The sequence below is a fragment of the Halichondria panicea genome, chromosome 4 (assembly GCF_963675165.1).
Source record: "Halichondria panicea chromosome 4, odHalPani1.1, whole genome shotgun sequence".
Classification (NCBI taxonomy): domain Eukaryota; kingdom Metazoa; phylum Porifera; class Demospongiae; order Suberitida; family Halichondriidae; genus Halichondria; species Halichondria panicea.
The window spans coordinates 1205367-1223798 of NC_087380.1; the positions used below are offsets into that span (position 1 = coordinate 1205367).

An 18432-nucleotide genomic window follows, 5' to 3' on the forward strand; every position below is an offset into this window, starting at 1 on the left:
TGTCTGTACCTATATTAGGCCACACAATTAGCCTAGGTTAGTATAGAGGTTTAATTAGAACACTCAGGGGCGTGGTCGTTGTGTTAGCATACATGTAATACTTCCTCTATGGTAACCTCTTCATCCTGTCTGCACAGTTGGGTGTTGACCTCACTCTCCCAGCTGATACGCTCTCCTCGCCGACTCTGTAGGCTAAGGAGCTCTCTCTATGAACTGAACTAGAGCTGGGAGAACTGAGTTCAGAGGGCAGGAAGACACAGACATAGCCTAGGTAAGTTATTTTATAATGGGATAGCATTGTCTTACATTGAGTATTAAACTAGCTACTGGATACATTGAGTATTAAACTAGCTACTGGATACTAGCTACATTGATATAGAGTATATATACATAGACTTCTGGTCTGATCTTTATGAGTGGAGCGTAAGTAAGTACGTAAGCAGATATCTGCCACGAACTTGTACATAACTTTATCTTTTTGTTTATACACAACAACTACAAGCTAGTGTACTACATGTACTTACGACTGGTTTATAAAGTATGTGTAACCATTCGAACATAAGGTCAGTACTTATTATGTTCCCACATTACATCCCTTTAGAACAATGTCGGTTTAATGTTGTGGTCAAAATATTGAGCATTGTCCAAAAAAGGACCCACTCCACTCATTATTGGTATGCAGTGTATTAGCATGCTCCCATGCAGCCATTGTCACGAGATGAATAGTTTCCATAGACCAGCTAATGGCATTATGATATCGCTATATTGTATCAGGTATTTGGGTGAGGTATTTGGTTTACTTCATACGACATGAATTCCACTCCATACATCTCTGTTACCACTCAATGGTTGACACTGTATAAATTAGTTGTGGGAGCCACACTGGCACGCAATGCATGTTGATACTGTATTGAGTAGTTGTGGGGGCCACACTTGCACACAATGTGTCCGTCCAATACCTGTAAAATGCTTTTTTTTGTAGCCAGTACATTAACAAGAATTGTGCATGTCAGTTGATTGTTATCGGCCTACCTGTGGTTGTGTGTGACCCTCACAGTGCTAATACTGCTGGTCTAAGACAGCATGTTCCTTGCCACACTGTCAGTATTATAACCATTTGTCAGTATATAACTTGTTCCCCTATAGGTGCAAGGTTATGTCTCAAGGTGACAAGGTATGTACTCATCATGCCCCCTAGGAATAGACTATTGTATATTAATTATAATACTGACACAAAGCAGGATGATTATCATGCCCTTTTGTTCCCCCCGTATATAGCGGTTTCGAGACGACATTTCTAACGGAGGTACATGTACATTTATTATTATTGTCATATTGCTGTATCCCTATGAGTGTACATTACCTGATATGGTATTATTACCTAGCTGATATGATAGCTGTGTTGTGTTGCCATTGAGATCTGTTTCCTACATGTATGCAGAACCAGTTACTTTCGTAAACCCTAAGGAACTTGATTCTGCTGCTAAGAAGGTTAGCTCTTTGTGTGCACATGTACAATGCTTGCAATGCATGTAGGGAGCTTCTGTTAGTTTTAACACTGCGTGTGTACCTTGCTACAATGTCCCGTGTGTGTTGTATGTAAAGATAGTGTTATTTACAATAAAATTATTTGGGGAGAAAAGTATAGTTGTCGTATGCAGAGGTGATCTTTGTTGATGGGTTGTTTGTACACAGTTGGGACCTGGCCTTTTAAATCACAGCTTAGCCTTCCTTCATGGTGTGGCCATTAAGAGGTACCACTATAACCGTATTACTTCTATCTCTCATAGCCACGTATGGAAGAGGTTCTGCTTGGCGTGTCCAAAGTCTTGCACATTCGCAACCTCCCTGACAATGTGTCAGAGAGGGACTTGATTGCCTTTGGACTTCAGTTTGGGAGTGTGACCAACGTGCTACTGTTGAGGGCTAAGAACCAGGCCTTCCTAGAGATGGTTGACAGCAATACTGCAGCAGCTATGTTGAGTTACTATTCCAACAACCCTGCTACAATCAGGTGAGGATTGGTTTCTGTGCCTAGTATGTGTGTCTCTGAGTTTAATATCGATTTGCAATAATAATGAATATGGAAACCTAGTCTATAGTGGTCACCATTGGGCAGACCAATGACCCCAAACACATGCTATGAAAACTTTGGGGCCTATTAACCTGGCTGTATTATAGAGGGTGGCCTGCTTTACAGGGTAGACAAGTTTCACCGTATTGTACAGTTTTGTTTTTTTGCTTCATACGTAACTTGTCATGTGACCCTACTGTTATCATGTGACTGTGTAGGGACAGGAATGTGTTCCTGCAATACTCCAAACATCAAGAGCTCAAGACACAACAGGTGATCACAACAATAACAATACTCCCCTCATACAGTGTACTTTTAAAAACAGTCGTTCTATTTAAGAACCCTACTTGTACATACGTGTATCCATTCAACTTTGAAATTGTCACTAGATATTGCAAAATTGACGTTTAATATTAATGAAAGTTGCCTCGATAATAATTCTTATTAATGACTTTGTTTGCTAATCTCCATAGCAGAGTATGCAATGATTCCACTAACACACATACATACAACACCTGCTGTACGTGTATGGATATTCTGTAAATACTCTATGAATATTACTGCACTGTACACTGTAAAAAATGAAGTGTGACTGAGCACACTAAAATGTCGTTTATAGGACATTTTTTCACTACAATAATTATTATGTGACACTTATATTTTTTACAGTGTATTCATTGTCCCTCCCTGCAGCCTGTACCAGTGCCTCAGATGATTGGTGGTGGTTGTGTGTCCCCTGTCATGGCTGGAGGTGCTTCCCCCTCTAGTATGAGTCAAGGTGGTGGCATGGGTCTAGGTCAAGGTGTTGGTCTGGGTCAAGGTGGTGGTATGGGTCAAGGTGGTGTTGGTCTGGGTCAGGGTGTTGGCATGGACCCTCAACAAGGCATACCCAACTCAGTACTCAGAGTCATCATTGAGAATATGCTCTACCCAATCACCATCGACGTCCTGCATCAGGTGAGAGTGTGGAGAGGAGACTAATAATTACATGTATAATACAGTAGATGCTATAATAGTTTGTACAATAGGTTATGAACAAAAGGTGATTGTGTGTGTGCCTCAATGTCCTGTAGCTTGTAACTTTAGCAATGACTACCTGAATGTTGTGTATTATACGGAATTCATACTCGTTTAATTTTGCCCTGTACAACAGATATTTTCAAAGTATGGCAACATTCTCAAGATAGTGACCTTCCTAAAAAATGGTAAGTCTTGGCTCACCCCTCCTACTAATCTCCTACACTAACCTTGTCCTAATAACCGTGTCCTAATAACCTTGTCCTACACACTGTGTCCATCCTGTGCAGGTCAATTCCATGCTCTGATACAATATCCTGACACCATGACTGCTGCTACTGCCAAATCAGTGAGCCATTGTCACCATTGTTTGCCTCTATTGCGGTACTCCAATATTGTACAATATCAGTGATTTCATTGTATTCTCAATCTCCCTATAGGCATTGGATGGTCAGAATATCTACAATGGCTGCTGCACTTTGCATATAGACCTCTCTAAACTTAGCTCTCTGACTGTCAAATACAACAACGAGAAATCAAGGTAATTCTTTCTTGATAACCATACCCTACTGTGTGTGCTTGTACATGTTACTTATGTTTCATGTATTGAACATACATTCCAACCCACCACCCTCCCCCCGTACAGAGACTACACTCGCCCAGACCTGAGCAATGGGCCTGGTATGGAGGGTGCTGAGATGCATGGAGGGATGCACGGTCTCTCACCCGGGCCACCAGTGCACAACAGAGTGCCAGACCTGGCTACTGCCCTAGCAGGTACCCCCACCAAGCACACATTACCATGCAGGCATTCAGTTATAATTATAATTCTTATAATTATAGAGCAATGCGTATAAATTTGTAGTTGAGACTTTTTTCTCATGTAGGTATTCCACCATCCCTCCTGCAAAACCCAGGTGAGTGCATGTGTGCATGAATAGTGTATGTTTTAAAAATTCATTTGCAAATTTGATATTAATTTTTGTGTACAGCGATTATTAATTTTGTGATTTTCCCTCTCCCAGCTCTTGCTAACCTGAAGGCGGCTCTTGTTGCCCTGACAACTGTTCCCCCGGTGATGGGTGGGGCTCACGGTATGATGATGCCTGGAGGATGCGTTGTTCTCGTTTCCAATCTCAACGAACATGTAAGGCACACCACACACCCACACACACGCACACTAGTACTCAGCTTACATTGTACTGTGCAGTACACCATCTAATTAGAATTTTTTGAAAGGCTTTGTGTTTATACATGTACTTCCAAATTATTTCATCTATTGACCTACTCTGCTCTCTTCTTTTCTTTCTTTTCTCCTCCCTCCACTGGATCTTGACCTCTGTACTCTGTCCTCTGTCCCTCTGTGTGAAGATGATTACTGCTCATGCCCTGTTCATTCTCTTTGGTACGTCCTACCAACTCCACACTCTTGTCTGTGTGTGTGTGGTGTGTGTGTGTGTGTGTGTGTGGAGAAAGTGTGTGTGTGTGTGTGTGGTGTGTGTGTGTGTGTGTGTGCAGTGTGGTTCTTATGTATCAATACTTATATGACACCCTCTATAATTTCTCTCTAAGTGCCTGTGTTCACGGGTTAATAGACCACTAATGTGTTTAGACTACATGTGCAGGTCCTGTTAGAGCATTTCGGAAATGTATAATAATTATTGATTGCCCTTGAGCCTCAATAAAAGACTTATTAAACTAAAACTTAACATGTAGAGAGTTTGCCATGATTGGATATGATTGTACAGGTGTGTATGGAGACGTGGTGAGAGTGAAGATACTCTACAACAAGAGAGACTCTGCTCTAGTCCAGTTCAAGGAACCTCAGCACTCACAAACTGGTGAGCACATACCTCTCAAGACACTCCCTAAAGGCCACCATGCACCTAGCCTCGATCCCAGGCCGCACTTCTCTTCAGGGGAGGCCAGTGAAAGAGGCCACCATACATACACCAGGCAACTTTCAAGCAATTTTTAGTTGTAGGCAACAGATTGCTTGAAAGTTGCCTGATGCATAGTGGTGGCCTTTAAGAGACTATTTGGATGGCTCCACCCACTTGTTAGATCCACTCTTTAAGTTATGTAACTTCTGTTGCAGTCGGCCACATTCGCGTGTGTGCTATTACTGAGGCTTCGGAGCGGGAGGTAGGTGGTCGGGACTCCGGCGTGCGCAACACCTATTTCTTTCGTTTCTGAAGTTCTCGGTAACATGGCTGTATTGGTGCACTGGCTTGGACTCAAGCTTAACTGTGACCCCGGTTACTGGCTAGGACTCTAGCTTGTGCGCAAGGTCGGGACACTGGCCGAACCACTTTCTTTACTTAGTTTGCATGATCATAATAGGTAAAGGAGAGGCAGAAGTCAAAACATCTAACTTAGTTTGGAAAATATCTGTGTTGCCAGCCCAAACAAGTTTTATGGCTGTTAAAAGCAAATGTGGAACTCTCCAAGCCCTTGGATACAATGCCCCTTTCTGGTAGGCATCACTTGTAAATGAAAAAATTAAGTTGCTAGAGGGATACAAAGTCTTGTTGTCCCTATTCTATCTCTAGAGCTGTGTAACTAAGTAGTGTACTGTGTCACATAATTATAGTCTAAAGTCCCTAGGGCACTGTGCCCTCACAGTCTAAGACAGATACAATGTACAGTAGCAATGCAGCTGTGTTGTGTTCTGTAGCTTTGTAAGTACCTCTCAAAACATTCCCTAAGCCACTGCCTGCCTCTCATAGCCCCTAAGACAGATAGTACCGACATACAGTTGTGTTGTGTTTTTGTACAAGCTTTGTTTCAAGTACATTTTACTCTGACTGGTAATTTGTACCTACACGAATCTTCTATATAATTCCCTCATGTGATCCCCACTCCAGCCATAGCCAACTTGAATGGTGTGGACTTATATGGGAAGAGCATTCACGTTACCTTGTCTAAACACCCTCAAGTGCAGATGCCCCAGGCTGGCAGCAATGTAAGCCATGTACTAAGAACTGCACTCTCCATAAATACTGTACTCCCCCGTGCATGATGTCACAGCTCCAGGGATAGTGTGTGTTGTCATCTCAGTGTTGAGGTTATGCTTTCACAATGCTTACATTATCATACAGGAGGATGGTCTAACTGAAGACTACACAAATTCTCCCTTGCACAGATTCAAAGTAAGTCTATGATACTGTACACATACTGATCATGTTGGCTAGTTTACAATACAGCTCTACTTTGATTGATTTGACTGCATATTTTTGTCCCCCAGAAACCAGGCTCGAAGAACTATCAGAACATCTTCCCACCCAGCCCCACCCTTCATCTCTCCAACATACCGTACGTCCACTACATTATACCAAGGATATGCTATATTTAACCAGCCGCCCACTAGGGAATAGAGTAAAAACGAGGCTAGTCTGGAGTATAAAGTGCACGTGCAATAAATTCTTTTACATATGCCCCCGTCCATTTAGATTGTAGTTGCATGCCCTCTTCTCTTTATACGCTCTTCATCTTTACAATAGTACACACACTGTGTTAATGGTCTGTATTGGTGTGTAGTGATGGCGTTGGTGAGGAACTCATCACTACCTTGTTCACTCAAACTGGAGGAGTAGTCAAGAAGTTCCGGTTCTTCCAGTAAGTGAATGTGTACCTTTGTGTGTGTGTGGGTGTGTGTGTGGGTGTGGATGTGGGTGTGTGTGTGTGTGTGTGTGTGTGTGTGGGTGGGTGGGTGTGGGTGATTATGTTGTCGTCTCCAGAAACGACCACAAGATGGCACTAACTGAGTTGGGTTCAACAGAAGAAGCGATAAGTGCTCTAATTGTAAGTAATATTAGTAATTGCTGTGTAATAATAATATAGTGTGATTTTTTAAGATTGGCATACAATCTTATAGTCTTAGGGGAAGGTCTCTACATGTACATGTATGTGGTGTCCTGTGTTTAGCCTCTTGATTGATTATGGTCTGCCCCAAGGAGGCTGACCACCAGTACACTTACTGCTTGAGTTCTTTCAGTGTGTATATAGCTGGTTATGGCCACCATTTACCCCCCACCTCCCTCTCACCATTTACCCCCCACCTCCCTCCCACCATTTACCCCCCACCTCCCTCCCACCATTTACCCCCCACCTCCCTCCCACCATTTACCCCCCACCTCCCTCCCCCACAGACGATGCACAACTACAAGATCAGTGAGACTAACCATCTACGAGTGTCCTTCTCCAAGAATCCCATCTCCTAGCAAAATCATCATCGTGTGTGTGTGTGTGCCTCTAGTCTATATCTTGTCTACTTATCTACCGCCAGAATATACTCAAACTTTCTAGTGAATTATTGTTTTGATTTATAGCTCGGTTATACTTCTTTTCCCTATAGACTCTGATGCCAGATAGATTATTTATTTTCAGCCTCGCTGTGTAAATCTGTTACACTTTAGTTTTAGTATTCTATTTCTACAAACTTTTTTGTACAACCTATCTTGTGTGTGCAGCTCATAACGTTGTTCTACAATCTCTTTGTCCCAGCAGTCAACATGAAAAGTGTTTGGAGTATGCATGCATTGGAGCATGTGCGGGCTTCTAGAATCTTAGTTATGTAAACTGTCTTTGGCCTCGGGGCTTCGCCCTCGTCCTCAGAGGTTTATATTACTGCCACAAATTCTGATGTAGTGGACAATAATATAAACTAGCTTCCAGATGTTTGGAAGATAGTTATGTAGCTGCATGCATGTGTGCACTAACTGTCGTGCATCAACCACACGTTCAGAAGAGCCAGGTTAATTGTGTGATCTGACCACATTCAGGAGAGCTAGGTTAATTGTGTGATCTGACCACATTCAGGAGAGCTAGGTTAATTGTGTGATCTGACCACATTCAGAGCCAGGTTAATTGTGTGATCTGACCACATTCAGAGCCAGGTTAATTGTGTGATCTGACCACATTCAGAGCCAGGTTAATTGTGTGATCTGACCACATTCAGAGCCAGGTTAATTGTGTGATCTGACCACATTCAGAGCCAGGTTAATTGTGTGATCTGACCACATTCAGAGCCAGGTTAATTGTGTGATCTGACCACATTCAGAGCCAGGTTAATTGTGTGATCTGACCACATTCAGAGCCAGGTTAATTGTGTGATCTGACCACATTCAGAGCCAGGTTAATTGTGTGATCTGACCACATTCAGAGCTAGCTAGGCCTAGGAGCTCTGGTCTGATCTGACCTACAACATCTGTGCTGGTGGTATTGTAAGGTTTCTATTGTGTCAATAATGCATCATAGTTAGATAACAACCTCATTTGAAAATGTAGTGAACATACACATATAATACGTCATGTTTTATAACAGATGATAAAATGAATGTGACTGCACAAAAGAATTATAATAAGGTGACAATCAATTAAGGTGAAAAATGATCAATTAAAAATATTGTATTATTATAGTTAAGAAGGTAACATTGTTCTAACATTGTCTGCTACACACACGGCTTGTATGCAGTACTGATCTGAGGGATGGTTGGCAAGATATTGAGATATGGCCACTTGCTGATAGGAACCACCACCCATTACAATCAAACAGTCCGCCTCCGTTGCTATGCTCCTCTGCACCATTGATATATATCCCCTCTCCGTTATACCACCTGTGATGTCAACAAAAGAGTCTTCATATTGTTCCATGGATTTAAACTGTCCTTCATAAATTTTATTGATCATTTCTTGCACTGATTTGTTGATTGATTCCAGAGAGTCTTGTCCATATTTCGAAACAGTTTCATTGTCTTTCATTAGCTTACTACCAAATCTTCCGACATCGAGGGTGATAAAAGTACCGCTTTTTTCAGGGGAGCCTTTACGCATCAGTTGATTGTGAATCTGGAGAGTTTTCTCGATGCAAGACTTTAAAGATTCGCTGGATTTATTGAGAACTTTGAGCGTTAGAAATCGTTCAATTCTAAACATGACAGCCACTACTCGTTTCTTTCGAATGATTTTCTCCTTGTACAACTTGCTGTGACTAGCCACTGATTGACTCGATATCAATCTCTTTGAAGATTGTGGGCTCTCCGATATTTTACAGTAGTCCGGGACTTCTAACCAGCTCTGAGTGAACGCAAAGTTTCTCCATGTGTTCATCAGTATAATATATTTAGACGTGTCAAGATCGCTCCCAAATATCATGTTTCGAAGTTCATCCAAACTCAGTTTATGGTCCAGTTGAGTACAATCCAGACACACTTTCTTGATTGACACAAGACTAAGGCGATCTTTGAGGCCTAAAATTAGTTCGTTATAGTTCTTCCCATAAAAACACGGTGGTGCCTGTTTTTCCATATTTTGTTCTTTTCTTGACCCAAACTCACATCGCCCTGAGGGAAGAGTAACGGCTACTAGTTTCCGAGGTGTTTTATTATCAGCAAGAAAATCACTCCACTTCGTTAACCCGGTGCTATTTTCCCTTAGAGACACTTTATTGTAGAAATCCAGATCAAAATATTCTCCAAAAAGGACCGCATTGTGGAGATTTTTCTTTTTTAGTCCGTCCCAAAATCGTCGATAATGAACGAGCTTTGATTCCGATGAGAATGGTTCGGCGATGGATAAAGAGAGACCCACCATGCTCCTAGCCCAGCACTGCTGACCCATGAGGTTACGTATTGCTCGTGTCATCTGACTATTATACGACATCGTTACAATATAACCACTAGCTTTCGGTGACGTCTGAGCAGTACTGTCATGATCAGTATTCGTCCTTATTGAGATTAAATTATTCGCTTCTTTTCTTTCCATCATCATTGGAAAGCTCAACACATTTCTCTTGGAGAAAACCAATAGACACAAAATCACTAGCATCACAATCGATACCAGTACAATCACTTTTAGTTTCAACTTTCCGAGTAGTGTATCAGCCATTGCAGTTCTTAGTTTAGCTTTATACTACGAAGATCAGATCAGAATAGACTAATTTCTCTTTGTTTGCCATGTGGCTTTGTGTGGAAATAGAACGCCCTCGAGAAATAATCCACCAAATTCCATACAAAAAATTAGACTAAGCAAAATATTTCAACAATGTTCTACGTCTTTTTTTATCAGTAGTTCCATTGATTGTTGTCTTGATAGTCTCGTCTGTATCTGTAAGAAGTGGAGTGTACTCATCTTGCGAGATAGTAGACGACGTTTCAATCTTTTCGTATTTCTTCTTTCTCTTTCTCTTGGGGTAGATGATGTAATGCTGGCTGATGAAGAGAATGTTGACAAGTATTGAGAATGCACCCAATCCAAACTTGGTGGGGTCGCCAAATATGGAGGGCCAGTCATCTGGGGGAGGGTGTGTGTGTGTGTGTGTGTGTGTGTGTGCGTGTGTGTGGGTGTGGCATATAATTATATACAATAGCTCACTATAATTGTAGGAGAGCAGGAACATTTGCAGTACACTGAAGACTCCTCCAGAGAAGTCCAGCAGCACAGCACTGATGCTCCATCCCTCAGTGCTCTTACGCTTGCAATTGAGCCACAACTGCAATCAAGAAAGCATAATATTAATACAGACACTTAGGTCTCTCAAGTACTTGTTACCTGAGGGAAGTATTTAAGGACGGTTACGGCCAGTTTGACGTAGGAGAGGACGTAGAGATAGTTGAGCCAGGACAGCTTGTGCCCTACTGATACAAACAGGCTGATGAATATCCCCAACCACATGGCAGCCACTATTAGTAATCCTGAATAAGACACTCTCTGACCTCCTCGCTGGAAAGAAAAAAGAACTTTCAGAGTACACCACCTTTCAGAGTATATACACGGCTATAATTATATTGAGCTAGCTAGCAAGGGCTAACAAATGTCAATAAGTCGTAAAGTTACAAGAGACCTGCACTGAACAAGGTTATACATGCATGATCAACAATTAAGCAGTTGCTAAGGCTGTATGTTTAAACTGTTACTGTTATGTACTGGCTAATTGCGATGGAATGTAAAACTATTAAATCTTCCATACCTTGAAGATTATACACTGGAATATTTCAAAGGAAGTAGCAGCCACAGCGTGCAGAGCAAAGACAACATCGTTGATCTGTACTGGATTCACTCCAGCAGGATGACGGAGAAAATATTCTTGCTGTGAGCAACGATAATAATGAACAAAAATAGTGCACTCCCTCTTACCTGTACTGGGGTGATCCAGAAAAGGCCTACGTTGAATGCAGAGTAGCAGAGGAAACCAGTGATGTTCAGAGCTAGGAAGTCAAAGTTGAGACCTACCACACTGCGTCTGCGGAAGTTGAGGATAATCTAATAGAGAGAAAAGTATAATAAATTTGAAACGCTGTACATACACCTTACCTGAGGATAGTAAGATATTGTCCATACGGCAAAGTAGATCCAGCCAACGATGGCGATGATAATATTAAGTGGTAGAGAATGTGCTATGACTACCTCACGCTGGGCCCCTCCCAAATAGCCTCTGTAAAGAAGTAGTTTAATAACACTATTATAGAAGAGCTGATTCCACTGACTCTGAGAAAGGGCAGGTATCGTTGTCAGTGTTGTTGGGACAGGAGAGAGAGACGAGAGTGCGTCCAGCCCCCGACCCATACAGTACCACCGTGCTCTTGTTACCACCATGGAGGGTCACCTGTGTGTGTGTGTGTGTGTGTGTGTGTGTGTGTGTGTGTGTGTGAGGGGTAGTTAGACTGTACAGAGGCGAGCACAAAGCTATCCTTACATTACTGGGGCCATGCCTGTGTGCGTGCGTGTGTGTGTGTGAGAGGGGGGAGACTTATAATAGCACTACTGAGGAGAACAAGATACCACACATCAAATGATAACAGTAAACTTGTATAGTGGTTTCAGTGGGAAAGAAGTTGGAATAGTGTAAAGACAGGGGGCCACTCTTTCCCCATTTCCCCCCACTCTAGTGGTTACAGGTACTCACTGAATCAGGTCCATCAACGATACCCTCTTGCTTGTAGCTCACAACCAGAGTCAACGGGCTACTGGTGTAGTTATCACTGCGCCTATAAAAATAATGAGTAATGGAAACTATTTAGATGACCCATTTTTACTTTGTCCATATCTCCAGGGTGGTATTTTGACCGATCTCGACTGCGTCAGGTCTGCTCATGCACAAGACAATGCCTGGGTCTACCCCTGAAAGAAGAATAAGTCGGTATCAGACACTTTTTTCCAGGTACCTGGGTATAGGCCTACTCTAGCTCACTGTCTTTCTGGCTGCTCTGAACAACACACTCTCTAGACTGTGACTGCACTCCTCCTATCACACAGCACAGGGTCACTAGAGCACTGAAGAAGATGACTCTAGACATCTAGTATCCAGCCTTAAAATTATTCCACTATAGACATTGTTTATACATCCTGTTTCATTGCAGTTCACCCATGTAGCGTGTGTTATAAACCGGGGCTCCGGAGCTGTAGTGGGTGGTCGGGAAACTGGTCATTCACTTCCTACTGTCTTTCATTGTGATAGTCAGCAGGAGCCCTGTAGACTGGCGGTGACAGCGCGAGAGGCTGTCGCCGCCAGTCTAGGAGCCCTGGTGCCTTTCATTAGGTGGCAGCCCTACTACCTTTCATTAGGTGGAAGCCCTGGTTGCCTTTCATTAGGTGGCAGCCCTACTACCTTTCATTAGGTGGCAGCCCTGGTGCATTTCATTAGGTGGCAGCCCTACTGTCTTTCATTTGAAAGTCAGCAGCCCTACTACAGTGGTAGTAGTTCCTTAGTTGCTACTGGCCAGTAGTTTTTTTATGCTAAATATTCATGCAACATTCAGTTATGTAAATAATTCTAACACCACTCAGGCATACCAGTATTAGTAGACACCAAGTATCCAGTAGACACAAACACAAACAAGATTTGATCTAAGGTAGATGGTCTGCATCATTTGTGATTTTGTGAATTAGATGAACTGGAGCTAAACAACTGATCTTGAGACATAAATAATTAGAGTTGCTAAGCTTAGAGGATAACAAGAAGATGATTTGCCATAAATTATGTGGGCAGACTATATACATGTATAACATTTGCAATCTCGTGAGATTAGGGGGGGAAATATCGAAATAATTATATCATAATTATGTTACAAGCAATGAAAGTATTGTCTGGTTTTGCAATGTATGTTTATGATAATTATGGCAAGGTCTAAACAAAAATTAATAAGATACTAACTTATTACATGTACGCAAAATAATGAGTTTATGTGTTCATTCCATAGCAGACATTTATGAGCTAATATTGATCTTGAGATAACATTGCAGTTTTACTAAGCAGTTATATAGCAAAATTTCTCTAGCTTTAGAAGTTGCTGATCTATTTTTCATGATCACTGTTTGTATAATTGTTTTTATTGTTTCTAGTTGGTAGTGACCTATAGTGACCAATTTCAACAGTATTGTATGTTACTGACCAACCACTATTTGAAATATCTTCAAAGAGACTTAGGTACTCTGATATCTTTCTCTAGCCTGTTTTATATTATCTGGTGTATTGTTTGGAACTGTTAGCTCTAACACTTGAACAGTTTTATTTGCATCTGATACTATTATAACTATAAGTCTGGTCTTAAAGGAGTGACGATTATTGAGGATGGTATTGTATAGCTTGAGGTGAATCATCAAATCTACGACCTGGTAATTATGTCCGTGTCACAAATGCTCTGCCATTCCAGTTCCCAGTATCTCGTAAAGACTATAATATTCTTTGGCATGCAACCTTTAATTTAATTTTAGGCTTGCCTTCAGCAGCTACTATTTTTTGTCAGTCTTTAACTGCATGTGTAACTGTAACCTTAATTGCTGTAAAACCTTATTATTATTATTTAAACATCATCCACTTACAGGCAGATTAGCTATGACTTCAGCCCCACTCAAAAATTGCTCCGGGACAACAAAAATAATAGGTATACCATAAAACAGCATACTGTATAAAAATGACAAAATATTAAGTTAATAATTACGATAATTATATTTATGCGAAAAATTTCTTTAGTCCTTTCTTAGTTTCTGTAGGTGTGCTGTTGATCTTGTCCTGGATTAGAGGGGCAGTTTCCTCAGTTGAACCATTAGACTCCAATCGCTTCTTCTTATTTCTTTTTCTCTTAGGGTAGATGATGTAATGCTGACTGATGAAGAGAATATCGAAGATGATTGAGAACGCACCCAATCCAAACTTGGTGGGGTCGCCAAATATGGACTGCCAATCATCTGAGGGGGCGTGTGTGTGTGTGTGTGTGTGTGTGTGTGTGGAAGCAGGAAGCAACACATTAGATCATTGTGACCATCAATTCAGAGCCAATTTCAAAGCTCCAGTCCAGTTGTTTTAAAATTAAAACACAGAGCCAGTTTCACCCACATGCACCACCCACTACCCACCCACTCACCATAGTTGTAGGAGAGAAGGAACATCTGGAGAATACTGAAACTGCCTCCAGTGAAGTCCAGCAGCACATTACCAATGCTCCACCCCTCAGTGCTCTTGCGCTTGCAATTAAGCCAAGCCTAAAGAAGATATTATAACTGTTCGAATCCTACACTTTATGGAATTAGTCAAGCTTTTACATGTACATTGTATTGCGTATGCTCCTGACCTAAAGCCAGTTTGGTGTACAGTGCTGATACTACAAACACACACACACTTTAAAAATACAATCCTCTAGATGACTAGCTCTTAGTGACAAGTGTAAGCTGAGGCCTGGCTATCCAGCCCAGAACTGAGACTATCTCCACATGCACACACATTGCACAGAGGCACTTCATATGGTACTTCCACTATTATGAAAACTTCCTTCTTGGGATTGTGTAAAGAAATACAAGTCATTCTTAGGTGAGGAAGACAACTAAATTACCTGAGGCACATATTTGACGAGAGTTACGGCCAGTTTGACGTAGGAGAGGACATAGAGATAGTCGAGCCAGGACAGCTTGTTCCCCACTGACACAAACAGGCTGATGAATATCACCAACCACATGGCAGTCAACAGAAGCATAGCGGAGTAGGACACCCTCTGACCTCCTCGCTGGAAAGAAAAATCAGAAGAAGATATTGATAAAAGGTACGTATGTACTCGTGATGTTTACATGCCAAGGGTTTGTTAAAAAGACAAGGAGGAAATTCTACAAATAGTGGATTATGTGAGGTCTGCCCAGCAAGGTAGTTATAGTTAAAGCACAAATAGATAGTCTTACTTCAAAGATGAGGCACTGAAAGATGGTGAATATGGTAGCAGCCACAGCGTGCAGAGCAAAGACAACATCGTTGATCTGTACTGGATTCACTCCAGCAGGATGACGGAGAAAGTAGTCTTGCTGTGAGCAACGATAATAATGAACAAATAATAAACAGTGTACTCCCTCTTACCTGTACTGGGGTAATCCAGAAGAGGCCTACGTTGAATGCAGAGTAGCAGAGGAAACCAGTGATGTTCAGAGCTATGAAGTCAAAGTTGAGACCTACCACACTGCGTCTGCGGAAGTTGAGGATAATCTAATAGAGAGAAGTGTATAGTAGTAAATTTAAACAAGGTGAAAACAGGTTTACCTGAGGGTAAAAGGAGACGGACCATGCAGCAAAGTAGATCCAGCCAACGATGGCGATGATAATGTTGAGTGGTAGAGAATGTACAAAGGCCACCTCACGCTCAACCAGGGCAAGGTATTCTCTACAAGGTGTTCAGTATAAAGTAATGTATATACAATAAGGGTTGATTCCACTGACTCTGAGAAAGGGCAGGTATCGTTGTCAGTGTTGTTGGGACAGGTGAGAGAGACGAGAGTGCGTCCAGCCCCCAGCCCATACAGTACCACCGTGCTCTTGTTACCACCACGGAGGGTCACCTGTGTGTGTGTGTGTGTGAGGGGTAGTTAGACTGTACAGAGGTGAGCACAAAGCTATCCTTACATTACTGGGGCCATCAACGATGTCATGAGCAAACGTCAATTCCAGAGTCACTTCAGTTGCATTCGTGAAATTGTCAAAGTAGCTATACCTGCCGAAATAATTATAATTATTGTCGGTGAACATTTTAAGTGTCGGTTACTTTGTCCATATCTCCAAGGTGGTGTTCTCATTCACCTGGACTGTTTCAGGTCTGCTCATGCACAAGACGATGTTCAATTCATCATCTATATCAAAGTACAGTTCAGCTTGTATAAATACTCAGCTCAGAGGACCCATAGATACTATAAATTACAGTAATTTATAGATCTATGGAGGACCAGACTAAAATGACTAAAAATTACCTTTTGCGTACTCCACACAGTTTCCTTGAGACCAGGCTCCGTGCACACAGCACAGGAGGAGTAGCAGAACACCTGTGTCTACCTGGCTAAGCATCTTCAAGCTTTTAGTACAGCTTGCAAGAAGCAAAAAGTGTCATGTGATTGTGATAATTTACACGTAGATCTACCTGTAGTGTGGGCGTAGCTCGTTTGCAGAGCATATAGCTTTGACCTCCATCACCAAATGAAGAAATGGCTACACTTCTCCACAGTATCACAGCACTGCAATGGCGTGCCCTACCAAGGTAAGCTAATGTAAGGGAAGATTATTACCGTATCTACTCTCTTTGCTGTACCACAGATGTGTACCACTTTCTGTTATCTCACCGAGGAGCCATGGGCAACCGTTGTGTGGAAGGTCCGGACAATGTACAGCAAGAAGCCTCTCCAACAGAGTCACCAAAAGACTAGAGAAGTAAGTCAACTGTACACCTTAAATTCACCAATATGCTCGATTAATTCTTTCGTACAAATTTCCCCCGCACACTTTTTCTATCATTTTACTAGATCTATCTCCCCTGTGTAGACTTGGCATTGGCCCAGATGGTAAGCCCCTCCCCACTCCCAACGTGAGGAAGGTATTTCCTAAGATGTACAAGTTGCTTATGGTGAATCAGGATGGCTCCACCTACACCGTACGTCACAGGTGAGGACATCTGCGTATAACATTTGCTACTGGTCAAACCACTAAAATAAATACTTATGGAACTGTTACGTTGAAAACGAGTATCTCTACCTATACTTTCCTGTATAAAAAATTCTCTGTGTACAGTTGATAAAGTAGTAGTCTGCATTTCAACGCTATTGATATTGGTGTACTGACATAGTGATGTCATCGCCCCCCTGCTCACCAGGTACCCCCACCGTATGGTCACCCTGCCACTGGACCTGTCCACTCTCACTCCAGAGCAGCTAGCTGAGAGGGAGAGAGTGAAACAAGCCGCCAAGATACGAGTGTACGTTGAGGAGGAGATTGAAGACGATGAGTGGGATCAGCAACACTACAAGAACCTGCTCTAGATTTAGTGAACTTCTCGTTGGCTATATTTCTGTAATTATTTGTGCAGTACTTGTATGTGCAAAATCACTTCACTCCATTTAAAAGTTGTACTGAACGCATGCTTAAGCTTACAGAAGTATAAAGCTAGCCCTTGTAATGTTTGGGAATATCAAACTATTAATCAGATTTTGTCGAACAGAAGATAAGTAGGTCATGAAAACTGCCTCTTAACAGAGAGCATGCCATCCATTACACAAGTGAGTGCAGCTGGTGTGGACATGTATATATATGCGTAGAGATATAATAATGTGATCACACGAGAGAGAGAGAGGAGAGCTACACAAAGAAAAGAGTTTAAATATTAGTCCCAGTTGATCTTGAATTTAGTTACTCTCGGGTTACTTGCCAGAATGTTTCTTTGAAGCTGTAAGAAAATAGAGCTGTAAAATCACAGATAAAATCAGATGTAAAACAAACCTTTTCGAACATGGGTTTAGAGGGGGGATTTTCAGATAATACAGGGTCAGCATACTCGTTGTTGACATAGTAACCAATTCGTACAAACTCGGCAGATAAATACGAACAGGTAAGCAATACAACGGTTACACCCACAACATCATCAGAAGGTAGTTTCTCCGTGTTGGGAGCATCAGCCTGAAACACAAACTTGTGAACCCCAGCTGGTATAGGTCCCACGAATACTGAGTCAAGCGTCTGATCACAAGTCTCACTCGAGGCTGAGCCAACGTAGATTATCTTCCACTCTAAATCTGAATAAAAAGAAGGCGGTTACAGAGGCATGAAAGTTTGAGCTAGCTAGCTAGATATACAGAGGTGAACCTACCCTTTTCAAGATTTTCCAAGCACTCAAAAGTGATCTCAAACTGAAAAGGATTCAAGAAAGCAGTGGGGTTGTCCAGGACAGTGACATTAGTGATCTGTACTTTAGCCATCTCGTCATTTCAATTCACCTTCTTTCTCCCGGCAATTTCATACACACTGTCACTGGTAATGGTCGCCACACACAAAACATTAACATTTTTAGGTAAAGGTCGATGCACACACCATAAAAAGTTTTTCAT

General features: G+C 41.9%; 6 protein-coding genes across 9 annotated transcripts; 2 read left to right on the plus strand and 4 right to left on the minus strand.

The window, feature by feature from the left end:
• The first annotated feature begins 84 nt into the window (after nt 1-84).
• Nucleotides 85-7599, plus strand: LOC135335260 (polypyrimidine tract-binding protein 2-like). The gene is made up of 21 exons (XM_064530691.1): nt 85-271; nt 1147-1174; nt 1279-1306; nt 1442-1491; nt 1791-2014; nt 2293-2347; nt 2768-3031; nt 3228-3279; nt 3382-3440; nt 3532-3632; nt 3738-3868; nt 3979-4008; nt 4117-4238; nt 4463-4496; nt 4840-4932; nt 5959-6056; nt 6193-6243; nt 6339-6406; nt 6632-6709; nt 6832-6895; nt 7243-7599. The coding sequence occupies exons 2-21, from the start codon at nt 1157-1159 to the stop codon at nt 7312-7314; spliced, it is 1692 nt and encodes a 563-aa protein (XP_064386761.1). The 5' UTR covers nt 85-271; nt 1147-1156; the 3' UTR covers nt 7315-7599.
• A 750-nt stretch (nt 7600-8349) lies between these two features.
• LOC135334952 (uncharacterized) lies at nt 8350-9978 on the minus strand. The gene has a single exon (XM_064530327.1). It carries the CDS (start codon nt 9976-9978, stop codon nt 8512-8514), a length of 1467 nt encoding a protein of 488 aa, XP_064386397.1. The 3' UTR covers nt 8350-8511.
• Nucleotides 9979-10065: 87 nt separating this feature from the next.
• LOC135334953 (cystinosin-like) lies at nt 10066-12475 on the minus strand. 4 transcript variants are annotated; one of them, XM_064530328.1, is made up of 10 exons: nt 12281-12475; nt 12126-12210; nt 11996-12077; nt 11577-11695; nt 11404-11524; nt 11227-11352; nt 11060-11179; nt 10642-10812; nt 10465-10582; nt 10066-10383 (listed from the first exon to the last, which is right to left on the minus strand). In XM_064530328.1, the coding sequence occupies exons 1-10, from the start codon at nt 12384-12386 to the stop codon at nt 10115-10117; spliced, it is 1317 nt and encodes a 438-aa protein (XP_064386398.1). In that variant the 5' UTR covers nt 12387-12475; the 3' UTR covers nt 10066-10114. The 4 variants fall into 4 exon arrangements, with proteins under 4 accessions (XP_064386398.1, XP_064386399.1, XP_064386400.1 ...); XM_064530329.1 differs by having other exon boundaries at nt 12271-12412; XM_064530330.1 differs by having other exon boundaries at nt 12255-12395.
• A 1483-nt stretch (nt 12476-13958) lies between these two features.
• LOC135334954 (cystinosin-like) lies at nt 13959-16460 on the minus strand. The gene is made up of 10 exons (XM_064530332.1): nt 16312-16460; nt 16110-16194; nt 15971-16058; nt 15788-15906; nt 15611-15731; nt 15431-15556; nt 15259-15378; nt 14919-15089; nt 14454-14571; nt 13959-14277 (listed from the first exon to the last, which is right to left on the minus strand). Exons 1-10 carry the CDS (start codon nt 16403-16405, stop codon nt 14042-14044), a joined length of 1278 nt encoding a protein of 425 aa, XP_064386402.1. The 5' UTR covers nt 16406-16460; the 3' UTR covers nt 13959-14041.
• A 25-nt stretch (nt 16461-16485) lies between these two features.
• Nucleotides 16486-17442, plus strand: LOC135335011 (large ribosomal subunit protein mL55-like). Its single transcript, XM_064530414.1, has 4 exons — nt 16486-16595; nt 16652-16765; nt 16877-16996; nt 17205-17442. Exons 1-4 carry the CDS (start codon nt 16543-16545, stop codon nt 17368-17370), a joined length of 453 nt encoding a protein of 150 aa, XP_064386484.1. The 5' UTR covers nt 16486-16542; the 3' UTR covers nt 17371-17442.
• Nucleotides 17443-17519: 77 nt separating this feature from the next.
• LOC135335010 (histone chaperone asf1-like) lies at nt 17520-18372 on the minus strand. The gene is made up of 3 exons (XM_064530413.1): nt 18195-18372; nt 17828-18120; nt 17520-17774 (listed from the first exon to the last, which is right to left on the minus strand). Exons 1-3 carry the CDS (start codon nt 18301-18303, stop codon nt 17712-17714), a joined length of 465 nt encoding a protein of 154 aa, XP_064386483.1. The 5' UTR covers nt 18304-18372; the 3' UTR covers nt 17520-17711.
• Nucleotides 18373-18432: the final 60 nt, after the last annotated feature.

Coding starts and splice junctions, on each gene's coding strand:
- LOC135335260 (XM_064530691.1), top strand. Junction 4,497..4,839: donor TGCCCTGTTCATTCTCTTTG/GTACGTCCTACC, acceptor ATGATTGTACAG/GTGTGTATGGAGACGTGGTG. Junction 4,933..5,958: donor ACCTCAGCACTCACAAACTG/GTGAGCACATAC, acceptor TCCCCACTCCAG/CCATAGCCAACTTGAATGGT.
- LOC135334952 (XM_064530327.1), bottom strand. CDS start 9,978: ATGGCTGATACACTACTCGGAAAGTTGAAACTAAAAGTGATTGTACTG.
- LOC135334953 (XM_064530328.1), bottom strand. CDS start 12,386: ATGTCTAGAGTCATCTTCTTCAGTGCTCTAGTGACCCTGTGCTGTGTG. Junction 12,078..12,125: donor ACCCTGGAGATATGGACAAA/GTAAAAATGGGT, acceptor TTATTTTTATAG/GCGCAGTGATAACTACACCA. Junction 11,353..11,403: donor CAATATCTTACTATCCTCAG/GTAAGGTGTATG, acceptor TCTCTCTATTAG/ATTATCCTCAACTTCCGCAG.
- LOC135334954 (XM_064530332.1), bottom strand. CDS start 16,405: ATGCTTAGCCAGGTAGACACAGGTGTTCTGCTACTCCTCCTGTGCTGT. Junction 15,090..15,258: donor TTCAGTGCCTCATCTTTGAA/GTAAGACTATCT, acceptor TTTTCTTTCCAG/CGAGGAGGTCAGAGGGTGTC. Junction 14,572..14,918: donor TCGTCAAATATGTGCCTCAG/GTAATTTAGTTG, acceptor TATCTTCTTTAG/GCTTGGCTTAATTGCAAGCG.
- LOC135335011 (XM_064530414.1), top strand. CDS start 16,543: ATGGCTACACTTCTCCACAGTATCACAGCACTGCAATGGCGTGCCCTA. Junction 16,596..16,651: donor CAATGGCGTGCCCTACCAAG/GTAAGCTAATGT, acceptor GCTGTACCACAG/ATGTGTACCACTTTCTGTTA. Junction 16,997..17,204: donor ACCTACACCGTACGTCACAG/GTGAGGACATCT, acceptor CCTGCTCACCAG/GTACCCCCACCGTATGGTCA.
- LOC135335010 (XM_064530413.1), bottom strand. CDS start 18,303: ATGGCTAAAGTACAGATCACTAATGTCACTGTCCTGGACAACCCCACT. Junction 18,121..18,194: donor CTTGGAAAATCTTGAAAAGG/GTAGGTTCACCT, acceptor CTTTTTATTCAG/ATTTAGAGTGGAAGATAATC. Junction 17,775..17,827: donor CTAAACCCATGTTCGAAAAG/GTTTGTTTTACA, acceptor ATTTTCTTACAG/CTTCAAAGAAACATTCTGGC.